The sequence below is a fragment of the Colletotrichum spaethianum genome (assembly GCF_022836535.1).
Source record: "Colletotrichum spaethianum MAFF 239500 DNA, contig14, whole genome shotgun sequence".
Classification (NCBI taxonomy): Eukaryota; Fungi; Ascomycota; class Sordariomycetes; order Glomerellales; family Glomerellaceae; genus Colletotrichum; species Colletotrichum spaethianum.
The window spans coordinates 413,848-438,148 of NW_026054784.1; the positions used below are offsets into that span (position 1 = coordinate 413,848).

The 24,301-nt window shown below is 51.0% G+C and overlaps 4 protein-coding genes across 4 annotated transcripts; 2 read left to right on the forward strand and 2 right to left on the reverse strand.

Annotated features, from left to right (window-relative positions):
• Positions 1-1,547: 1,547 nt before the first annotated feature.
• On the reverse strand, positions 1,548-2,810 carry ColSpa_06094 (uncharacterized protein; the record flags this gene model as incomplete). Its single annotated transcript, XM_049272306.1, has 1 exon — positions 1,548-2,810. One exon carries the CDS (start codon positions 2,808-2,810, stop codon positions 1,548-1,550), a length of 1,263 nt encoding a protein of 420 aa, XP_049128263.1.
• A 6,239-nt stretch (positions 2,811-9,049) lies between these two features.
• ColSpa_06095 (6-methylpretetramide 4-monooxygenase) lies at positions 9,050-10,642 on the forward strand (the record flags this gene model as incomplete). Its single annotated transcript, XM_049272307.1, has 1 exon — positions 9,050-10,642. The coding sequence occupies one exon, from the start codon at positions 9,050-9,052 to the stop codon at positions 10,640-10,642; it is 1,593 nt and encodes a 530-aa protein (XP_049128264.1).
• Positions 10,643-13,190: 2,548 nt separating this feature from the next.
• On the forward strand, positions 13,191-15,151 carry ColSpa_06096 (sugar transporter STL1; the record flags this gene model as incomplete). Its single annotated transcript, XM_049272308.1, is given in 7 exon segments — positions 13,191-13,270; positions 13,332-13,723; positions 13,782-13,908; positions 13,974-14,267; positions 14,285-14,388; positions 14,461-14,717; positions 14,777-15,151. The coding sequence occupies 7 exon segments, from the start codon at positions 13,191-13,193 to the stop codon at positions 15,149-15,151; spliced, it is 1,629 nt and encodes a 542-aa protein (XP_049128265.1).
• A 2,267-nt stretch (positions 15,152-17,418) lies between these two features.
• On the reverse strand, positions 17,419-18,261 carry ColSpa_06097 (uncharacterized protein; the record flags this gene model as incomplete). The annotated part of the gene is made up of 2 exons (XM_049272309.1): positions 17,419-17,558; positions 17,640-18,261. The coding sequence occupies 2 exons, from the start codon at positions 18,259-18,261 to the stop codon at positions 17,419-17,421; spliced, it is 762 nt and encodes a 253-aa protein (XP_049128266.1).
• Positions 18,262-24,301: the final 6,040 nt, after the last annotated feature.

Below are 24,301 nucleotides of genomic sequence, written 5' to 3' on the forward strand. Positions count from 1 at the left end.
TCCTTAAAGGTCACTAAGTATTACCTATTATACGCTCTACTAGGCCCTTTACTTGTTGATAAGTAAGGGCACTACTTAGGGTAGCTTAGGTAGATATATAAGTAGCTAGATTAGCCTCTTGTAACTGCGATAATTGCTAATAATCAACCTACGCAGTATTTCTACTTTGCTTGCCGTATAGCTGATACTGAAGGGTCTGGTATGGTATACCCCAGTTACAAGCAGTGTTACCGGTCGGAGAGATGTATGAAGGATGATTGTATTAAGGTCTATCTTGACGTGCACACCGCTACTTATAGTTGGGCACGCACTACCCACGTGATGGCTGGCATCACGTGACGCTGGCAGTGGCCACCCTGCCAAGGGGGTAACAACTGCCCCCCGACGCTTTAATAAGCAATAGTCCCTATTGCTTCACTGGGCTAGTCCGGTAACCTTCTTCTGCAACGGCAGAAGGCGTGTCGGTAAGCGTGTTGGTAGGCGTGTTGGTAAACGTGTTGGTGGGTTTGTTGGTAAGCGCGTTGGTAAGTATGTCGGTAAGCGCGTCAGATAGATAGGGTTGAATTGAAGGTCGGCAGATAGGGGTGTCGTCTACTGCAGAGAGGTCGATCGCAACGTACGAGTGTAGGGCGTAGGTGTTGTTGCCTTTGTTTACCGAGGTTTGCTTCTCGGCCTGACTGGAAGGTCTGGCGGCTGACTCGAGGGTCAGCCAATTAATTGCCCTTACGTGAAGGTGCAATTATAGCTCTTTTAAGAAGTTGCTATCTTCCTGCCCTTTCTGTAAGGTGGCAGCTCCTTAGCCTTTGTTTACCGAGGTTCGCTTCTCGGCCTGACCGGAAGGTCTGGCAGCCGACTCAAAGGTCGGCCAATTGCCCTCACGTGAAGGTGCAATTATGGCTCTTTTGAGAAGTTGCTATCTTCCTGCCCTTTCTGTGAGGTGGCAGCTCCTTGGCCTTTCGGCCGATACACCTGTCTCCCTACCCGTACAGAGGTTGTGCTACCACTTGTTACCGGTCGGAGAGATGTATGAAGGATGATTGTATTAAGGTCTATCTTGACGTGCACACCGCTACTTATAGTTGGGCACGCACTACCCACGTGATGGCTGGCATCACGTGACGCTGGCAGTGGCCACCCTGCCAAGGGGGTAACAAGCAGCCTAGCGGATAGGGCAGCTATCTGCTATGTCTACAAGGGCTCGTTGGAGCTCAAACTTAGTGTATTGCTTTATAGTGTAATAGAGAAAATATCCTAAAAAGATAACGTTGTTTAGCGATAAATAGTAATTATTGTAATAGTTTGAAAAAAGGGATGTTCTTAACAATACAGCAATTTCGGATGGCTCGGATGTGGGGGTGGCTCTCTTGTGGGGTGGGTGGGTTAGTTAGCTCCGCCACACATGTCTGAACAACCTAGTGACCTTGAGCATGTTGGTTATTTACGTGGTACAATACGATAAACTAAAGCGAGAGAGAACGGCGCACACGTGGACTCATCCTGCCTCTCGGCATGTAAAAAAAATAATTCAGGATATTTGATCACATACTTCAAACATACGGCTCGTGCTTCCACTCTTGCTGCGGCAGTGAGTTGCACACCCACAGCTGCTGCGGGTGGGCCTGTGCCTTCTTCCACATGGCCTTCATGTCGACGTCTTTGAGCCTCGCGGCGTAGAACCACGCCTGCAGGCACGTAAAGGGCACCCTGAGGCGGCCTTGGTATCCGTCCTCGTCGGCGTCGCGACCGGCAGGCGGCTTCCAGTCAGGGTCGCAGGCCCAGACCCAAAATACCATCGTTGGCAGAGCGTTGATTTCCTCGGCCGTCATGAGCTCGGGGTGAACGCAGTCTGAGTCGATGATAATCAGGGTGTTGTCAAGAATGCCTTCGGTGTCGTCTAGTGACTTCCGGTATTCCTTGAAGTGCCTGTAGTTGTAAGCGAATGAGAAAATAATATATGGCTCGAGACGGGCCCACTCTCGGGCATTTCGCAAATCGCCGTCTGCAAAGGCAGTGTCCCCGATCCAGACGGGAGACCAGTATTGTATAAAGTTCTCGCCCGCGTTGTGGATGGAGCTGGGACCGGCAGTGGCGTAAATAGGCTGGTCGGTGGGGTTCTCTGGGTAGAAGAGTTCGTCGAAACCCTCGAGGCGCTCGAGGGCGTCATCCCAGCGGTCGCCGACGAGCTGCATGACCTGGGCCGACCTGTAGAAGACGAAGCCCCAGTTGTAGCAGTACTCAGTGATATCGAAGACCCAGGCGGGCGGCTTTGGCGAGACCTTTTGCCAGACGGTGTATAGAGTCTTGCGTTCCAGCATCATAGCATACTTTTCGGGGGATAACTTCTCAAGGGCGGGAACCATAAGCTTGGCGTTCCTGCGTGCGGTGCGTTCCAACTGCGAGCGGACGGCCTCCCTGGCAGGCTCCTCAGGCGTCTGCAGCTCCTCGGCCTGCAGTTGGGCGCGGTACTGGCGGTCAAGGTCGGCCGAGTCCTCAACATGGCGGCAGTCGATTACAATAAGCTTCCAGCAGTCAATGGTAAGTGTCGTCAGGCTACTCGGCTGAATGCCATACGTCAAAATGGTTTCAAATGAATTGAACCGCTTGTTGGTCAGCTTTTGCACCATGCGCATCTCGTCGAGGAGGAAGTGCGAGCGGCCGAGAAGGGCTTTGCATCTGACGCCGTTTACCTCGGACGGGTTCTCTAGAGCCAGCGCCACAAGGTTGACGCCATCGGTATGGTGGTGTAGGATGTCGAGAGAGACCTGTCTACGGTAGCGCACCTTGCTTGCTGGTGATAGATTGCGCGACATGATGGTAACAAGGTCGAGCGTCAAGTCAAGGGTTGAGGGTGAAACCGGTGAAAAGCGTGCGGGATACGAGCGCAGTGTCCACTTATGTGTATTTGGATGTACCTGGCGCCGTGGGACGTAGTAATGAAAGATCACGGTAAATGCAGTATGGGCTAATGGGGCGTTGATAGAGAGCAAAGAGACGTGTTGGAGTGGTTAAGTAGTCAATCAACAGAATTTCCTTGTTGTGAACGTTGGACCTGTCGCCTCGGCTGCTGCCTGGCCTTTTGCCAGGTGCCAAATGCATGTGCCATTGAACTTCGCTCATTTCGCTACCATAATTCGTCCTAGATATGTATCTAGCACTCGTCTAGACTGGCCCACGTTCGTCTGGGTTAGGCTGTCACATTGCCTACTTTGATATATGTGAGCAAACACTAGGCAGAAGCTCAGCTTAGACGAAGTAGGGTGAGTCGAGTTAAGTTACATGTGAGCATGGGCTGAGTTTGATGAGCTGAAGTGAGCTGAGCCTGAGCCGCCCTGAATTTGGCCTAAATAAGGCAAAGGCCATAGGGTGTTTAGATTGGGGTCATTGTACACAAATAATAAAAGGGGATACAACAAACATAATTTGCTTATCCATTTAGAGTACAACACAGCTTAGCGTCATCATCATCGTATAATCAACACCGCCCCTAAGCTAAGTCCTTCCGTTTCTGGTAGATTCAAGAGGTACAAAAACGCAAAAAAGCTCACCACAAGTCTTCGCCAAAGAACAATGTTACGATAGCAACAGATACTTTCCCAATACAACGTCTCAGTCCGTCGTAGTCGTTCAATCCATTCCATCAGACGATCAATACAGAAGTGAGCAAAGGAAAGGGGGTGTTTAAATGCATAACATATGCAATGTCTAGGTCAAGGGCAAAAGTAGGACAGAAAGTGGAGGAGAAGACGCAGGTGCAATAAACACTGTTGCTGTAGCCAAGACTGTAAGGTTGTAATTCCTTAAAAAATTCCAACGGAACACGTCCATGGGAAATCATCAAACTGAACGCCCAAATAAAATAATATTTAAGTTGGAATAACAGCACCAGCTGATTGTACGACACGCACGACTCAAGTACACACACCATGGCAGAGGTCACAGACTGGATACTCGCCCCTCGGTTATTCAATGAGGGGATGAAAGTATATTCATTGCCGAACTGACTCAGGGACGTACGAGATCATGTATCTCGTGTACGAAAGCCAAGTCTTGTAGTTAGAAAGATAATCACGGAAACACATCTTTGGTTCACCCCTACATTTTACCCTGTTACGATCGTACACAGGGTTCTCTCAGGTAAGGGAGAATCCATTCAACAATTTAGGACATACTTGTAGAACATTAAGGAAGATACCAGATAACTAGAATTTGCAATCAATCAGTTTACACGACGTTCTACCGTAGCTGTCGGTACGTACCGGTTGGACCATGTCTTCATTGTTCAGGATAGGTTAGCAAGCGACTTTAGAGGCGGTATGAAAGGATCTTGTTTATTGTTATCAATAATAACCGCAGAAATTCCATCGCTCCTATTCTTATGGACAGGCCTCTAGTCATTGGCTACTCATGAAAGAAGGCGTTCGTGGGACATGAAGCTTTTTCTTATTCCCCGAACGACGCGAGACATAAACGATAGGTAGAAAACAAGTTAAGTGCTCGATTCCAGTGCAGGTGTCGGTAGTTGAAGTTGAGTAGAGGAAATTCCCTGACACAAGTACTCGACGAACCTCCCTTGAAGTGCGGGTTCCTGTTTGTGTCTCACCAGTGATCAAGCCGTGTCATGAAGCTGAATTTGCTCCCCATTATGATCTTTCTATCAGGTAGGGTAGGATCGGGCTTGCTGGTCACGAATTATCTAGCCATCGTACCATCATTCTCTCATTTGTAATAATTTCCGAGGTATTCATTGCATTTACCAGGAAAATTAAAGAGAACAAGATATTACATAAAAATCTATTCATGTACTGTCTCCTAAATAACCTCAAAGCCATATCGCTGGCTCATTGACATGCTTCTTGATCTTTTGCACTCCGGTCCCACTCCAATCACCAAATATGATTATAAGTACGGAAAGTATGATTTAGAAGAGTTAGTAAAGGTAAGCTCATGAGGATGTGTTTGCCTCGAATATTCAAAGACGAAGAGCAATTTAAAGGAGCCAAAACGATTGAATTGGCCGTTATCGGCCAGTAGAAAAACGTAGGTATAATGCTAAAATACAGATCTATCGTTGTTGTCCGTTGTTTGGAAGCACTTAATACCTTGCACCTTTTCCCGGGTTCAGAAGCCCAACAGAAACAAATGCCTTCGCCTTTTCGCTGCGTTCAAAAATCCTTCAATGAATGCAATAGTCGAAGAGCCTCTCTTACCTTTGAATCTGTATTGCCGAAACTCTGTTCGTGACCCGATTGGCTGACATTCGTTCCGGACATAGATTGACCTTGGAAAGACTGCTGCTGACCAGCCGTATCTGATTTCTGTTGATCGTGGCATGAAGAGAGAATGCTTATAATCGTAGATCTTTGGTGCCACCCGTGTAATTCTCACACATGTCGATCCAATTGCCATAGAATCTACTCCTTTAACCATTGGAACCGCTGTCCTTCATCTCTACTACCATCGGGCACGGCCATATTCATGTATGAGCGAACGACATGGTTTATGACCAGTGGACATCTTTCGACATTCACTAGATTCGCTTGTTATTCACACTTACGAGGATGGAATACATGTATTGACTGCAATCATCACTATTGCTTATAAAAGACTCGAACGGCCACAGCGGAATTATTCGCTTCAATTCAAACCAACCAAAATACCAAAGAAAGCAACACAACCTTGCAACTAAGAAAACGCAGCACTCTTCAACCAAACCCAGCAACCATTCCAGGATCACTTATAAGGTCAGTCCCTTACTTGAACGCACTGCTGGATTTGTAAAAAGGGGATACCATCCAATTAAGGAAATAGACCAACTTCTACTTATTGCCAAGATGCTTGAGAAATATGACAAGGAGCGCGACGACGAGCTCGAGCGGTCGCGGAAGGAAAAAGAAGAAAGAGCGGAGGAGGCCCGCGAAAGGCGGGAAGAAGCCAGGGAATGGGCTGAGGCAAGCATCCCCTTTTCAGAAGTCTCGGGTGTGGAATGACCTGAACACTAAGATTTCGATGCAACAAGCATCATTTGAATCATTCGTTGTATGAAAAGATACTAATACGCCGGTTTGTTTACAGGCCCTCCTGGAAGAACGACGTATAGCTCGCGAGCGTGCGAGAGAGAGTGAGCGCGAGCGCCAGGAAGAGCGTCAACGTGATAGGGAGCGTTAATGTGAGCTACCACTAGTTCTGACATTCCGGTCAGAGACAAAGAGTCCATGGTGATCAGTGGGTGCGTGGTCACATCTAAGTGACAGAGGGCATATTCCAGTGAATAATGAATAAATTAAAGAGCAAAATTTGCAAGGTCTTGGTACTTAGTGCTTGAAATGAGTGATGTTGAGAGAGTTTCTGGTGTACAAAGGGGGTTTTCTTGTAATATCCTGAGGCCTATGACGCGTGCTTCTCAGTAGTAATGCATCTTGTTGGTGACTGGTCGTTCACCACAATAAGCCAATGAAATCGACTCCATAACTGTTCAACATGATTAATCTCAGCTAGCTGACAGCACCGCGAAAAAAATATCCTGTTTGTGTATCGAAGGGTGCTGCCCCTCTGATCCCTTTCCTCTTTCTTCATTCTTTTCTCCTTGTTATTCGTTTTGTCTGTATTTCAGCCCTCATTGAACACCGAGCTGATATTTTATGTAGCGAGGGATAAGTGGGCTTAGCGGGTGTAAGGAATGCTTTGAGACTTTCTCTGAGGGAGGAACAGATTGTAAACTAACAGTCAACGGGAGTGGCTCCGTTCCGCAGCAGTTCTAAGACAAACGAAAGCCGAAAGGAGTACTGAAGTGCAAATCGCCTGAAGTGGAGCCTTCAAGGCTTGACAGCTAGCACAACGAGCTTAGCAGGGAGAATTAACGACACGTCATCTATCTGTCTCAAGTAAAACATACGCTAGACTGTTTAATTTCCCTGCGATTGGACGTCTCCCTTACTCAGTTGATAAGATTTCTGTAGCATCCAGGCATTTGTTGTCGTTAAAAGCCAGACAATACTGAAAAACCAGTGAAGAGTTTATTTGTTGTACATTGAAGTCAGCTTTCAAGTTATGCTACTGATGTTCTGACATCGTGTTTGCGTAGCTTCTCTTCGAATTTATTACCTCGTGAGTTGTACTTTGAAGTGGTTTCTAGTACTGATGGTCCGTGCACTAAGATCTCAAGAGCATGAAGAGGACGCTCAATTTACACATGGCTATACCTCTACTGAGTATGTCTTTTGTCTTTCCTTGCGTGCCGCCTTTGCGGTCTAAAATCTACAAACCCAAATGTAGGATAGCGTGTACACTACGATAGACGTAAAAATGAACCATAGTAGGGACTAGCTTTAGTCTAATAGATTACAGCATATTAGTTTTAGTTTGAGCACTTTATTGTATGACAATCTAGGTAATAGCACGGTAATGATGAAGAAGTAGATTGTTGAAGGAGAGAGAAGACGCAGGCTGATTGCGGAGGAATGTCGCCAAATTGCCAACGACGAATATCTTTTCATGTGATGGATTGGTTAGAAAAGTAGCTGCATCAGGATGGCAGGCCAAGGACACTGCATAAGTTTGTGCACCGATACAACGCTGTCGACTCGTTGTGAATAAGTCGCTAAATTCATTTCACGATTTGACAAGACGTTAAACAGTATCCTCGAACTAGCCGTATCGATAAAATTGTGGCTGCAGTTCATCATCGTTAAGAATTGCATTGTAAAAATTGATCTAGCCCTTTACAGCCAACCGCCGGTAAAGGGAACTGTTCTGCAGACTGCGGTGCCACACAAGCCGGTCGAGCTAAAAAACTGGCCAATGGCATGTCACGCAGCTGTTCGAATTAGGCAATCGGAAAGACGGCGAAGAAACTGCGAAGAAACTGGGGGTGCACGACCATGCATCCAGCATCAACCTGCATTGAGCCATAAAATCGAACCTTTGGACGCTAAAAGAGCGTTTGAGCATCGAAGCCAGCGTCAGAGCCGAGCGCGATCCTGGGGAAGTGTTCATCCATGGAGTGCAGTGGCAGGCGGCCAACTCAGCAGGAAACTCTGTGGCCCCGGATCCCAAGATTTGGAGTTTGTCGGGTTTGACTCTGCAAAAAAACATCAGACGCATTCCTGCCCCCCAACAAACAAGGGTTACAGAACAACCTCTGGTTAAATGCATCTTGAAACAGCGCCAGCAAAGCCTCAAAGGCATAATTACTCTTCTTTCCGCTTTAACGAGCTCGCAAAGTAAACGAGTGCTATTTCTGTATCCACAATGGGCATTTTTTGTTTTTCCTGCATTGCCCGAGGAACAACGATTATGTCCCTCCAGGCAATCATCGCCAAACCCTGTTAGTGAGCGGGCAGGATTCTTGCTTGGCTTGCATATTCGGCCTGGCAACAAACTTATCGGAGACGTCGGGGGCTTTGACGCCCGACCGCCGACCTCACACGTGACTCTTTGCACCATGAAGCCTAGCTATGCCTCCGCCGTCCGCCGCCAACTCAGCTACGTCAACTCGGTGCGAGCGCACCCGGTTCCCAGATAGGATAATGCTGCTCAGCCAAGCCAGGCACAGCGCAATCCTCTTACCCAAAGTGACAGTTTGTCCGGTCAAAAAACATGCTCAACTCAACACCACGGTCGCCCGGGCGCTGCGCAGCCAGTCCTGCATTTTCCGTCGTTGACGTTGCGCCGTCTTACTTTGCCGCCCACGGGATCATACTTCGTCCTTTCGGGAAACGAGCGTGACGTACGCCGTGGGTGAAGCACGGAGCTTATGACGGCGAGGCCCCGATGGGCTCGTTCAGCTGATGTTGAGCATGGAAACTCTAGGCCCTTTGAGGCATATCGAGGTCCCTGAACGCTCCGCAGGGAACATTTACGACTACGAAAAGGGCAACGCAACATGCTCATTATTTAAGTTGACGCGTCCCCCCGCCTCGTCCCGGGGTGGGATGTCGTTTGCTCGACATGAACCAGAGATCACAACCACATCATTCCAATGCATTCACCTACTGAAAAAACACCGCTGACTCCGTCGCCCACCAAGAAACAGTCACCGCCGCTGCCGAAAATGAGCAACACGGACGTCCTCATCATCGGCGCCGGCCCAACCGGCCTCACGCTCGCGCTCGAGCTGTCGGTGCAGAGCATCCCCTTCCGCATCATCGACAAGCTCCCCGACATCTCGGACAAGTCGCGCGCGCTGGCCGTCCAGTGCCGCTCGCAGGAGCTCCTCAATCGCCACCCGCACATCGCCGAGTCCATGCTCAGCGACGGCACAGAGGGCCCCGGAGTCAACATCTACTGCAACAAGCGGCACCTCGTGACGGGCACCTTTGACGACCTCGGCATCGAGGACACAAAGTTCCCGCTGCCGCTGTGGATCTCGCAGGCCGACACCGAGGCGGCCATGCTCCGGCAGCTCGACGTGTACGGCGGCAAGGTGGAGCGCGGCGTCGCGGCCGAGGACATCAAGCAGGACGGCGTGCGGGCGAGCGCCACGCTCGTGACGGGCTCCAAGAGGGAGGTCGTGCGGGCCAAGTACATTGTCGGGTGCGACGGGGCGCACAGCATCGTGCGGCACAGCGCCGACGTGACGTTTGAGGGGTCGCAGTACCCGCAGCAGTACATCCTCTGCGACGCCAAGGTGCGGGGCGACTACGACGCCGAGCGCATCTCGCTGTTCCTGGGGCGGCGCGTCATGGTGGCGTTTCCGCTCAAGGACGGCGTGCTCCGCATGGTGGGCGAGCGGGCGTCGGGCAGCAAGCGCGAGGGCGACCCGGACGTGGAGGAGTTTGAGGAGTTCATGGAGGAGATGATGGGCCGCAAGCTCAAAATCGACGAGGCGCTGTGGCTCACGAGCTTCCGGTGGAACTGCCGCGGCGTCAACCGGTACCGCGACGGGCGGCTGTTGCTGGCGGGCGACGCGGCGCACATCCACTCGCCGGCGGGCGGGCAGGGCATGAACACGGGCATTCAAGACGCCATCAACCTCGGGTGGAAGATGGCGGCCGTGATCCGCGGCGAAAAGGAGGAGAGCTTCCTCGACACGTACAACGAGGAGCGGCACCCCGTCGGGCAGCACCTGCTCACGGGCACGGACCGCATCTTCACCATGGTGGCGTCGCAGAACACGCTCTTCACCTGCGTGCGCAACGCGCTGATGCCGTGGATCGTGCCGCGGATCTGGAGCAACAAGCCGCGGCGGCTGGCGCTCTTCACCTTCATCTCGCAGATGGCCATCAAGTACCGGCGCAGCTCCATCGTCGGCACGGCCATCGGGTTCGAGGGCCCCGTCCGGGGCGGCTGGCGGGCGCCGGACGGCGAGATCACGGACGAGAAGGGCGAGAAGGGCAAGTGGCTGCTCGGCCTGACGAGCGCGCGGGACCACACCGTCTTCCTGTTCGCGGGGCTCGACGCGGACGAGGAGAACCTCGACAAGGCGGAGGAGAAGCTCGTGACGGACGGCCGGTTCAAGGAGTACGGGGTCGTCAAGATCTACGCCGGGGAGACGGCCCGCGAGGGCGGGTACAGGGACGCGGACGGCGTGCTGCACAAGCGGTACGGGTTCGAGAACGGGGCGGGAATTGTGGTCGTGCGGCCGGACGGGTATGTCGCGTTCATCGGGCCGGCCGAGTGCGTGGAGGAGTTTCTCATGATGTGAGGTGGGGGTGGACGAACGGCTACGGACGGTGATTACAGACGGGGACTACTATGTACAGACGGAACCAAATGACGGTCGCTTTGCTTGCGAATCATGTTTCGCTTGGGTGTGTATAATGGGCTGTTGTGGGAAATAGCAGGCGTCTGGGGGACACACTGGAGTTTGGGGCGACGGGAAATAATCTCTCCTCTTCGAATCTCGTGGGATGTTGTTTTAGAAAAAAAAGGAAAAAGCCATAATGTTTTGAATGAAACGACGATGTTCGAGACCGTGGGGGTTCGCTGGGCTTCTGCATTGTTCGGCCGCATCCTCGGCGGCTCTACCGAATCAAGTTGATTGAACCAGGCGCCGCACTCGATACCGCCGTGCAGGGCACGCCAAAAATAATAATAAAAGATAAAAAGCCGGCGACTGTCAAGCTGAGACCTCAGCCAACCATCCCCCACCGTCCCCAAGCGTCCGAGGCCCCGGAAACTCTCCGAGCCAACGGCCGCGCCAGCAGCCATGTTCCCTTTTACGGCAGAGCCTCAACGCCGCCGCTGAGAGATGACGGCTATAGCGGTGCGTGTGGGAACACACCCCACAATCCATCCCCTTTTCTCTCTTCCCCTCGTTCTTTCTCTTGCTTGACCGCGTAGCTGTCCCAACGTCAGACAACAGAGTTTGATGGGGTCCTCAAACGAGAGACGACATCAGACTGACAGAGGCTGGGTAGGCGAAAAAGTGGCGCCTGGAGTACTCCCCGCATCAACAGTGCATCACTGCGGGTGCTGGCATTCGGACCGAATATGCCCTCAGGTCCAGGTTTTCTGGCGACTCTCTCCGTGTTCCCCAGTTCCCACTGGAATCATCCTCGGGGAAACGCAATGCAGATGCAAAGATGCGATGGGGGGAGAGATGGCGATCCAAGGGGCCCAATCGTCCTGTCCGTTGCCTGCCGTTGAGGTGATTGACGTGAACTGACCAAGTTGTTTGCCTCGACCAAGAGGGCAAACACACAAAAGACCAAACGGACCTAGTTCAGGGTGAGCGGCCAATGATAGCAGGGGCAAGCAACGACAATTCAAGTTGGGGTGAGACTTTTTTGTACATGAAATTCCTTTCTCGCTTCTGGATGAGAAGAAGAAGTGATGAGGTGCCACGATACCTAGCGTTCCGGTACTAGTGTAGTAGTATGTACTATGTCTATGTACTAGGTATAGGTATAGTACGGTCATTCTTGTGCAGACGGGCGACCGATGGCCGGAAACGGCCCTAGCGTCGCAGCCCGCCCTGCTAAGCACCGAGATCGACCTGGTTAAGCTTCGACTACAACCAGGGCCCCGGCACGCGTTTCAGAGCCGCGGTGGAGAACCAACGACGTCATCGGCGAAAAGCGTACAGTAGGTACGTACTAATACACTACAGGGCACTAGCGCCGCTCATTCAACGTCAGCTTCGACCGCGTCCTCCATCTCGCAAAAACCCCCATTCCCCATTTTTCCTTTTCTCGTCCCCCTTCGCCTTGATTTCCGCTCTTTCTACCCACTCCCACTCAACCCCCCGCCATCTCTTATCACCTCAACCATACCATCAACAAGGAGGGAGGGGAGAGAGTGCGCGCGCACACGGTACGTAACGGTGATCGAGTATGCGGGGTGCAGATGACCGCCCCTGACACGAGTCGAGTCGTGGCTGTTTGGGCCGAACGCCAACAACGACTGGATGCTCAACGAACGCCGGCCTCGACCCCGAAACTCTCGTGACCCCTGCGTGCCCGCCAACAATGATGCATTGCTCTTTTGTCAAGTCTTTTCCCCACCAACGCTCTTCCAGATCAGGCCTCGCCTCGCCTGTCCTTGTCCGTCCCTTTCGGCCCGGCCTGAGGGACATGGAATGTTGGTGCCAGCGGGCGGCCACCGCTCCTTGGACCTTGACCTGGTCCAGTTAGTTTCCTTGGCCTTCTGGCGCGGTTTTCGGCCGTGTTTCCTGCACCTGCACATAAACTTGGCAGCGAGCTGACGGCGCGCCATACTGTACATAATTGCCAGCCAACGCAGAGCCCGCCGTCGTCGGAGAAAATGACATACGTACCTCCCCCTAACACCGCCGCACCATGACGATGACATCGTTCTGTTATCCACACCCGTCGTTCGTCCCCACGTGGAGTGGGTGTGGGCAAACTTGCGACAGATTGAGCGGCGTGTCCGGGGCCCGGGCTGGGGGAGCCGACTGGGCTCGGGACGATGGGCGGGAGCGATGTAGCCATCGGCATTGGCAGCGCTGATGGGTTGCCGACTCTCTTGGCCATCCATCTATATAGAGTGCGTCCGTGGCCGCATTTCGACACGAGCTTGAGCCCTTTGGTCTAATCAGGGTCTTTTGCAATCTTTGGGGTTACGGGGTTTGATAGATCTTGCATACCGTTTTAAACCAACACCGCACGGGACATTTTGTCGGCGAGACACCACCCCCCACACACAATCTTTCTCTCAGCTCTCTTCACGCACTCGCACGACATCCACAACACACGTACACATCTCGACTAACCTCCTAATCTCATCTCATCATGGGTTGGTTTGGGTTGAAGGGCGGATGGCTCACATTCTGGGTCACCGTCGCCTGCGCGACAGACATGACACTCTTCGGGTATGTCCATCCCATCTCACCCGACACATATCGTCCCATTGGCTGACACGCGACCTCTCAGATACGACCAAGGTGTCTTTGGCGGCGTCATCGTCACTGACGACTTTCTCGAGACCATGGGCATCGTCGGCAACGACAAGCTCCAGTCCACCGTCACGGCCATCTACGACATTGGCTGCTTCCTCGGCGCCATCTCCACCATGTGGATCGGCGAGAGGCTGGGCCGCAAGAAGACCATCCTCGTCGGCACCACCATCATGTCCATCGGCGCCATCCTGCAGACCGCCGCCTTTGGCCTGCCGCAGATGTTCGTCGGCCGCGTCATCGCCGGCATCGGCAACGGCATCAACACCTCCACGGCGCCCGTGTGGCAGGGTGAGACCAGCAAGGCCAGCTGGCGAGGAAAGCTCATCGTCATCGAGATGATTATGAACATCTTTGGCTTCTCCCTGAGTGAGTCTCCCGTTGCGTCCCCCGCCGACATGAGAGCACGTGTGCTGACCATTGACAGGTAACTGGGTGACCTTTGGCTTCTCGTTCCTCACCGGCTCCGTCGCCTGGCGCGTGCCCCTCGCCTTCCAGTTCTTGTTCATCATCATCCTCTACGGCACCGTCCCCTGGCTCCCAGAGTCCCCTCGGTACGTCCTTTCTGGTTTTGTACCCAATACCATCCTTGGACATGTGACTAACGTCACCACTTTAGCTGGCTCATCGCCCAGGGACGCGTCCCCGAAGCCGAGCAGATCCTCGCGGACCTCGAGGACCGCCCCGTCGACGACGCCTTCATCCAGACCCAGTCCAAGGACATCCAGTGGGCCGTCAACTACGAGCGCGAGAACGCCGTTCCGTGGTCCGACCTCCTCCGCGGCCGCACCGGCGAGACCGCCGGCACCGGCACCGTGCGCCGCCTCATCCTCGGCATGGGCACGCAGGCCATGCAGCAGTTCAGCGGAATCAACGTCACGAGTTACTACCTCCCCTGGTCCTCATCAACTCTGTGGGTCTGAGCAACAGCCTGGCGAGATTGCTGGCGGCTTGCAACTCGGTCAGTTATCTGCTGTTCAGTCTGATCGGAATCCCCAACGTCGAGCGGTGGGGCCGCAGAAAGATGATGATGTGTAAGTTGGAGACCTCTCTCCCAGATAAGGAGAGACAACCATGAGGTGGAACAAGTCACTGACACCAAACAGATGCCGCCTTTGGCCAGTTCGTCTGCTACGCCGTCATCACCATATGCATCCGCTACAACGAGATGGCCGGCCTTGCCCCCGAGACCCAAGCCCAGTGGGCCAAGGCTTCCATCGCCTTCTTCTTCCTGTACTACGTCTTCTTCGGCATCGGCTGGCAGGGTGTCCCCTGGCTGTACCCCACCGAAATCAACAGTTTGTCAATGCGTACAAAGGGCGCCGCGCTCGGTACCGCCACGAACTGGATCATCAACTTCATGGTAAGTCCCTCCTTCTCTGGCATGTTCAGTACGAACCAGATCGCTAACACCATTCCCAGGTCGTCGAGATCACCCCGCCCGGCATCACCGCCCTCGGCTGGCAATTCTACATCATCTGGACCGTCTTCAACTTCTCTTTCGTGCCCATCGTCTACCTCTTCTACCCGGAGACGGCGGACCGCTCGCTCGAGGACGTCGACCGCTTCTTCGCCGAGAACCACGACATCTTTGTCTTTAAGGACAAGGATGCTACCTCGTCCAAGCGCCCACTCAAGTACCTCGCCCAGGAGCAGGAGGAGATTATGAAGCGCAACAGCGTCGTCGCGCCCGGCGACGTCGAGGATATGCTGCGCCGGAGAGGCGTCGCCGAGAAGATCAAGAAGGGCTCGGACGACGAGGAGATGGCGTTTGGCGAGCACAAGGAGAGGACTTGAGGCAGGTCCTCGGTGGGGAGTGCGGGAGAGCGGGTGGTGTAGGATATGATTATGGATTTATGAGCGACGACTGTAGAATATCTATCATGATACCAGATGATTTTCAAGCTTTTATTCAATTTGACAGACTTCTGTCTATTTGTATACAACGGGATGTTCGCCCCCTCAAATTTGGTGATGACAAAACCCTGCAATGGGCAAAATTTTCCACTTCTTCCTTGATTCAGACGCCAACCACCATTTCGAAGAGTGGGGGTCGGAGAAGAACCAAACCGATAACTGTGGCCTCGTAGTTCTACGACCCCGACCCCAAGGGACGCATGATTTCCTCGATCCCCTCGCCGGCCACCCCGCGCATCCTGCCATATTGAACACCGCTTTCTGGACAGTCCCTGCTCTCAACTTTCTATCGCATGTCCGCATCTGAGCAAATGCAATTCTGTGGCTGCCGAACGCTATCAAGGCGTAGCAGAGCAGTTTCATCGTCGGTCTGACTATCGGAACACATGCCATGTCACAATTGATCCGCACAACCGGGCGATGGCGGATCTGTCCCAGCCATCCACTACCGTCTCGAGGTCTTCCTCCCATGAACCATTCAAGAAATTTAGACTTCTTCCATCTTGACTGTGGTTTGACTATTTTGAGTTCAAGATGGGACACGTAGATGTATTTGGGTTGTTCGCGATCCTCAGTGATACAATCGTAACGCACTTCCGAATCCGGAATCAGTAGCTGCTGTAAACCATCGAGTGCGGTCTTTATCATTTGTAAAGATGCCCAAGAAGTAGCGCACCACTCATAGGTTAAATATAGCGACGCGCTTGTAAGTTGCGTGTTATTAATAGCGCCACTATTCATACTCTCCATTTTTATCAAACCCTTGTCAGCTATGCATCTGTCATTCTAGGAAACTGCACCCATTCTGGTAGCAGGCTGGAAAATTGGAAGACGGGATGATGGCAATTCGTTGATTTAATATAAATCGCAAACATATAGAAACATCTTCGCACTGCGCAGAATGTACCCCGCCTATTTTATTCTAGCCTCCACCAAACCAACGCCTGTCTTTGGTTACCCAAAGTCGTAATCGTTAGCCTATGCTTAACCAACCACTGACATGTGTCTCTTCACGCCACATACCGAAATACTCGAACACAAATAGGTTTGCACAAAACGGGCTTGTCACTTAAAATTACTGCCAAATATTCGCGCAGCTCTCAACGGAACAGATTAGCGATTTATAAACTATGACAATTTTGCCAGCTATTGACAGTGATAAGTGATGGTTAGATACCAGTGGTAACTGTGGTGCGGACTCGACTGCCGGAAAATGACAGAACATATGGAGAAGGCGACGGCATTCTGAGGGATAATGATATCTCGTTTGGCTGCCAGTGGGTGTCAGTACGAAACATGTAAACTCGTCACCGATTGATAATATGAACCGTAGAATCGCGAGTATTAAACCGTGCCACATTGAAATCTTGTGTTAGCAATGTCCTGACACTGCACGCAAGAGAGGCTTGATAGCTATTTACCCCGGGGACGTCGTAGCTACGGACGGTCCTTTTCTATTGACTAATTCAATGTTCCATATCAGTCGCTGTAACAATTCACAGTCAATACTAGATAATATTTAAAAAATGAATCTGTTCATTGTAGGCAGTTATCAACAAGATATAACGTTCATGACACACACCCAAAGATTTGTGCCTGCACAATTTGAGAAATTTTGAAGCCAATCTAGTCGACTATTACTTTCGATTAAGTATATTTCATCGGAACCTAAGTAGCACAGCTTCGTCCTGCAAGATTGAACCCAATGTCTAGGTGTTAGACACAGAAGAGATTATATAATACTGCGTTATTGACTATAGTGGTGTAATGATAGGTTACTTGACTTTAAAGGTGCCAAAGAAATGATGCGATTAATTGCAGGTAGTAATCAACGCCTTATATCCTTCGGCCCAGATGAATAACAGAGATGGTCTCAATACTACACTCGAAGCCCTCTTGTTGAGACAAAAATTACGAAGCTACAGGACCGACCATGGAGATTGAATGACCAATGGCAGGTTCCATGACTTTCCAACATAATCAGCCAAGTCGTTGCAAAGCCTCAGCCAAGAAATGTGACGAGAGCGAGCCCCGCTCTTAGTCAATTCCATGGCGGCATTAGAATATACAACGTCCACTAGAGTTGCTCCCTGGGGCCGTAGTGTCCTCCATCCAACACTCAATCTCGTTCAAAGCCGCAAGTCTGGCTACATCACGCTAAAGTACTCGTTAAAGAACAGAACCGTCATGGCGAGTCCCGATAAAAGCAATAAGGTGTGGCCAATGGTGAGGTGGAAGATAGATTGAGAATCTGCTGTTACCACACTGGCTGGAGTGGCACCTGGAACTGCAAGCTTCGTGTTAGGACTTGTGCTTTTAATTGTATATATTCTTTTGGGCTAGATGGTAACTTGAAGGAGACACTTACAAGACGAAGGGGCCGATCCTGGGTTTGAAACAGCCGGAGGTGCCACACCCTGGCTTCCACTTGCACCTGGCCCTGGGACTGAGCCGGGCTCAGATTGGTGCCCGGGGCCACCGCCTTCCGGCCCAGGAGGAAGTTGGGAAGACCCATTGGATCCATTAGGGACGCCTTGGGTACCGGTCCCTCCCGGCGATGATTTCGGCATGGCGGTACCCCAAGAGACACCTGTGATGGGACGGGTGATGGTTGCAGTCACTGGTGTTGGACCACACGTGGTACAAACCTCGATCCCGGAAGTGAAGCCGAGCGGGACATCCATGGAGGGTATTGTAGGCTTGACTGCCACGCCGCTATAAGTCTCCGTCACAGCGTATTCTTGCTTATAAAGACCGGTCGAGCAGAAGGCGTCGTACGTGGTGGTGTACGAAAGGGTCTGGACGCAAGTGTCACAGCCGCATTTCCTACAGTGTGGCGCCTGGATCTCAACACAGATGGGCCCTCCATCGAAGGTCGGTGGATAGACCACCGGGGTAGGCGCACAGCCGTTACAGATTGAAGGGGTGCTTGCGGTGAAGCACTGGGTGATGGTGGCCGTGCGGTAAACGAGGCTCACTTCTTGGGCCATGGCAGCGGTATTAAAGGCAAAGGCAGCCGCCAAGGTGACAAGATACCTACGCATAATTCGATTTTCAACAATAAATACAAAGATTATGTGGATGGGATAGAGTAAAGAGCGTGGTGGACAAAGAGAAATGCGCTGCAAAAGCGGCCACTGGCCTTTTAGTTCGGGTATTGTTCAACCGTGTGTTTTGACAAAAGAGTGGACGATGCTGAGCGATCGTGTAGGATACAAATAATGGTAACGATAGGAATTTCCTAAGGCAATGGGACCTGGTCAGATAATTATATACCAGAGACTGGAGTCACCCATTACATAGAAAAAGTTGACGCCATCCACATGATCTCGCGTTCGACGAGATATGTGAGCTACGTCGAGGAAATTAGACATGGCTAATGGCGATTGATTTAAATCTCATGTCCACACTGAACTTCACTTTATACTGCGAACTGCCAAGCAGATTTATCAGAATCTTGTTAAACAGTGTTAATCTTAAAGTGGCCCTGGCATGCCATCTGTCCAGCTTTTATGTAACTGGTTGTGGCGTTCTCGGGACTCTGCCTCAAGCTCGTACAAAGATGCGGGCCGAAGAATTGCAAGGGAAGTTGATAATTCGAATGGCCCCGGTCGATTGCCAATACCTACGGATCAACACCTTCGATCACAGGGTTAAATACCAACTGTCGTGGCTGAAGGATGTGCATCTGTACATATCCCTTGCGGAGTACCATCCAACGGCGCGTCCGGGCCGCTCCCTGATACATTCTTGATCGCCATCGCCATTCCTTTCGGTGGTCTTAGACACGTTAAAAGTAGTGTTTCACACAATGTCACCCCTGGAAAACTTGTCGGTTCTCGCTCGCTGGCCCGTACTTCTATCCCAATTAATCCCCAGTTCCGAGCCGACACAACGGTCGTACCATAATCGGCAACACATTTACTTGATTGCAAAAATGAAAAAACACATATTTTTTTGCCGCTCTCGAACACCTTGGCGACGGCGCTGCCTTTCGACCAGTTGAGCAGGACGATGATCTTGTATTGACCCGAGCTGATAGGACCTCTCGCTAAAGAGCCCGGCCTTTCCCAGCCTTCCAGGCTCGTCTGGCACATCTCTGAATTCGGGTACGGCTACGTTGCCTTTTCCACTCGAATCACCTAGATCGTCCACATTAACCTCGTCAAGCGCTCGAGGGCCTTCAAAATCCCCAGCTCGACGTCCTCAAGAACAGCAGCTTCGGGGTCCATCACTGCAACTTCAGGATCGACCCTCTCCTCTGGAACAACGGTTTCGGGCTCCACCATCACTTTTTTGAAATCTAATCCGTTTTCTAGTAGCCCAGCTGGCTTGTCGGTGATTTTTTTTCGCTTTCCCTGCCATTAGTGGCACCAAGAGAGATGTGGAGAAGAGAGCTCTTGGAGGGTTTCTCAGCCAGGGCGTAGGCACCAACAGTGACAGCTGCAGCAGCGCCAGCAACTTCGCCTTGTCTGACGGCAGGCTCTTGGACTCTGGGAATCCTGTCTTATACATTCCTGGCGAGCCTTAAAGTTGCTCTGGATGTCAAGAACATCGCCGAGCAACGCCATCACCACCACGTTTGAAAATCTAGATGGTATACTTCGGTTCACAAACCCCTGAATCCCAAGTGGCCAAGCAAACTTCTGCCAGGATCTTGATGGGAAGGTCTTCATTACGTTTACGTCAAGACCCGACAACCGTCAGCCAAGTTTTCTTTATGCTTACAGATATAAGTTGCGCGCCTGCTCAGCGCCTCGTTGGTACTGATGAATGGCTAGATGCCCTGATGTATCTTGACCTGAACAGCGGATCAATGTGTGAATGGACAGACCGTTGAAGATACTTTGCCCACGTTGACAAGCAGCATGGATTCTTTGGTTCCAGCACATTCTCAAGTCCTTTTGGTCCTTCTTCCAGCTCTTCTTCGAGCACTTCTCTTGTCCTGACTCCCTTGTTGTCCACCTCGGTACTCCCGATGGACGCAACAGCTACAACTGTGACGTCCAGCAGCTCATTGGCAACATCATCGACGATATACAGGCCTCCTGCTAGGGAAATCTCGAACTCTGGACGCGGTTCCGTATCGACATCTACAAACACGCCCAGCTCTTCTCCCATAATTACGACCTCAACTAGTAGCTCAGTTTCTAAGACTACTGCTGTTCCTGACGTTACCACACCCGCAACTACTCCTAGTTCCGGCACCACCACTATCACTACTATTACTACTACTGATACTATCACGACCACAGCTACTCCTAAATCTACCACCACTACAATCCCTACCAGCAGCAGTAGCCTCCTGTTGTTAATTGTTTTGGTCGCCGCTTACTTAAGGGGTGGCTCTAATGCCTTCTATGCTATGGAGTGCTAGTGAACTACGGGATGAGCCATGGGGGTAGATAAAGTTGACAGGTATCAGGCAGCAGCTAGCCCACTAGTCAATTTAACCGCTGGTCCGCCTATTAGTAGAGTGTGCTCTTAGATTAATAAAGATAATAGCAGGCACTGAAACAGTAAACAGTGAGTTCACACTCTGAGACTGGTTAATCTTTTGCCGGTTTGCTTGGAAGGGGGGGGGGGGGGGGGGGGGGGGGGGTGGTGATGAAACTCCTTAAAGACCGTTATCGAAATTCCTGCTTTTTGAGCAGGTACATACTCAATATTCGAGTAACTTATACTGATTTACACTCGTTACAGACCGTTTTGTCACTACAAGTCAGGTGAACGCGAAATTTTTAAAAGGTGATGGAAATTATTAACATGAGACAACGATAGAGCTATGCTCAGGTTCGCAGAATAAATCAAGAAGCAGCAAGCATTCTGCTCGACAATACGAGGAACATTTTGTACTGTCGAGAAGAGAAGCTGGGTCAAACTGGACCTTTGACAAACCATGATGGTCTGAAAATGGTGCTTCTTGACGTTAGATTTACAGGATATTTACGATGACGAAGAAATGCATTTTTCTACGTGCTCAGGGTGAAGAGTTATAAGTAGCACACATTTTTCGGTCCACTATTCTTCTCTAGAGAATACCGCGCTGTTTACTCCTCTTACGGGTCCTAATTGAATGATATATTTGATTGATCAGCAAATCCAATCGGACCACTATCCTGGTAACATAGCCCTTGGAAAGCTTAAGAGACATGTACATCAATACGAGATACGTTAATTTTATCGATTATCCAATCAAGTACCGTAAGTTTGCAGTGAGATTTACCTTGAATCCGATTTTGGCACAACCTTTTTAGTAAATATAGACGTTCCTCGCGAACTGCTCCACATAGCCTCTCATACATTTCCAGCAGACAGAGGGAGGACACAAGGTAATCCTGTCAATGTTTCCCAGGCCGCGTTCGGCGCACTGAGCGAGGTAAGCAGTAGCAGCTAGCCGTGCTAGCCAATTCCCACTAGCCCTCACAACTGCATTCCCAGGCGGAAACTCCCGAAGCTCATCCCAACCCTCGACCGAAGTCATGTAAACCCCGGGAGACTCCGTTCGCAAATGGTCACATTTCTTTTGCGATGGCAAATGGTAAATGGTAGGACTCCTGAGAGCAGGAATCACGTCCACGTCGCCGATCCATTTACCACGTTCTCGGATTGAAATAACACATTCCATTGAGGATATCTGAACGTCTTGGATACCTCTGGAGCTGAAATCCTCAAGGGGACGTTCCCAATTTGTGAAAGAGAGGTGCATAGACGTGTGTCCGAAGAGGTCAATTGCTGTTCCGTCAAACGGGCGGGGGTCTGATGACCTCCAAAACACATCGTCCTGCAGCGGTGTTAGTGGGCTTTCGACTGAGAAAAACATGACAAATCCGGGTTTTCCAATGTTCCCAAGGATGCGAGTGAATGAACTGGCATTGCCAGAGATTAGAGGATCACAAAGAAGCTTTTATCCGGTCAGCATACGTTCGCAAGTCTTTTGCTCAATCCGAACGTGAAACACACACCTTTTTTGGAACAAATATCGAGTCACCAATTGAGATACCAACAGCGGTCGCTGGAATCTTAGATGGCAAAATATCGTGAGTTGCTACGAGGTAAGACAGAATCGAGATCGTCTGACTAAATGCTGATGTCTTCCGACTGGCTTGATCAGGGTGGGTATGATTGAAGATTTCCGACATGCAAGCAGCGCCAACGATTGGCTTACTCAACAATTGGACGTGAATAACTGGTCCTGGTATAGACTCAAAGGCGCTAGCATTGGCTACGGCCAGACACTCCAGGGTTCGCAAGACGATGTTTCCTCGGTTGCTACTCAGCACATCTGGGGATACCATATCATGCTCCAGACACCATAAAATGTCTTCGGGTGTGATTTTTGGTGCAGAAGGACGAGGAAACTGTGGATCCCAGTGAACGTAGATGGCAGCGAAATCCGGATTCCCATACCAAAGACTCAACTCCAATGCTTCTTCTGTGTGGGGCATGCGCACACATGTGAGGGTCGAATAGCTTAAAGGCTTGTATTTCGAATAGTCGGTGTTCTCATGGATGGTTTCACCTTTTATAACTTGTTCCATCATATCGGGATGAAGCCATCGAGAGTGGGTACTGGAAAACCTCTTTGCGAGAGATGGATGATCGTCCTCAGGAGACTTTGCTTCTCTTACTAAGACAGTAGCGTAATTGTAAACTTTTTCGTCCCGGCGAGCTTCATCCGTGTACTGAATGATGCATCGATGATTCTGAAGACCTTGGATTCTCTTCGCCAGCCGCCGAAGTAGTTCCACTCTCCCATCCCCGTCCCGGAGGTGACTGACGAGTATCGAAATATTTTCGAGACCCAAGAAAGGGCGGATGTAAGTTTCTCTAGAGTTCCCTGAACCAACACTTGCTGTCTTGCTGGAGCGTCCTTGGGTGGGCAGAAATTGCGTTCGGCTCCTCCCAAGATTGATGAATATCAGAGATTCATGCCCATCGGCAAAATATTTCATGGTCGCTTCCATGATCAGCGAGTATGCTAGCTCCATGTTCCCAGTGGTTACATTGGCAGACGAAGTAGTGTTTGTGGGTTTCAGAACACCATGTAGCGCATTCCGCGCTAGGAAACCGATGATCCTAATTGCTTCCGATGTTTGGGAGGGGTCTACGGGCACGTTCCAGCAGGAAAGTATGGAGCCCAGTGTGACCAACATCAACTCTTGAAAGGTTATACGGGCGGGATCCGGTTGGAATTGACCTTTTGTTCTAACAGGCTGGCCATAATATTTCAGCTGTGCCAAGGATAAGGACCATGAGACACCACTTGTGGGGGTCAGGGCGGAAGGAGAGCATCCAAGAGATAGAATCCCTCCCGCGGCAACTAAATTGTCTTGCATCAGTACTTGGACGTTCTGGCTGCCGAAAAAGTCGATGTCAGGATAAATGTGCCAGGCTGCAAGCCCGAGAATTGCTGATCCGTCTTGAACTTCTTGCGGGATGCCAGACACTAAACGCTCGACTGTGATAAGGGTTTTCTTCCAGGCCTCGATTACACCGGGAAACACCATCTGGTCTGTTTCTATAGAGAGATTGATATTCTTGAGAATCAGTCTCAATTGCGTTTGCTGCTTGATCATAATCGCGTCAGCGGTTTGCAGCCAGGCTCGTGCGCTTGCGTCCCATTCTGCGAGTTGAATTCTTGAGATTTCTTGTTGCGCTGCTGCCGCTGTCGTCGAAAATAGGATTTCTTCTTCGCCTCGCTCCCAAGATCGAGCTATTGCATTTCTTTGCCCTTCCACAAGTTCCACCCAGATGGAAGTGGCCTCTGCTGCGCCGAATATTGCTGCTAGGAGACAGGCCAACAGATGAACGTGAATGGCACCCGCCTTGCAATCCTCTGACGAGGTTGCAGACGCCCATATTGATGTCGCATCAATTCCTGCGTATGATCCAAATACCGCTGCAGAGTAATTCTTGGACTCTAGGTCCGTTGCTTGCTTTGAAATTTCAGAAACTCTCTTTCCATACGCCTTGATCAAGTTGGGAGTTTCAGGGCAAACGCCTCGAAAAAGCGCCGCTAAACGACGT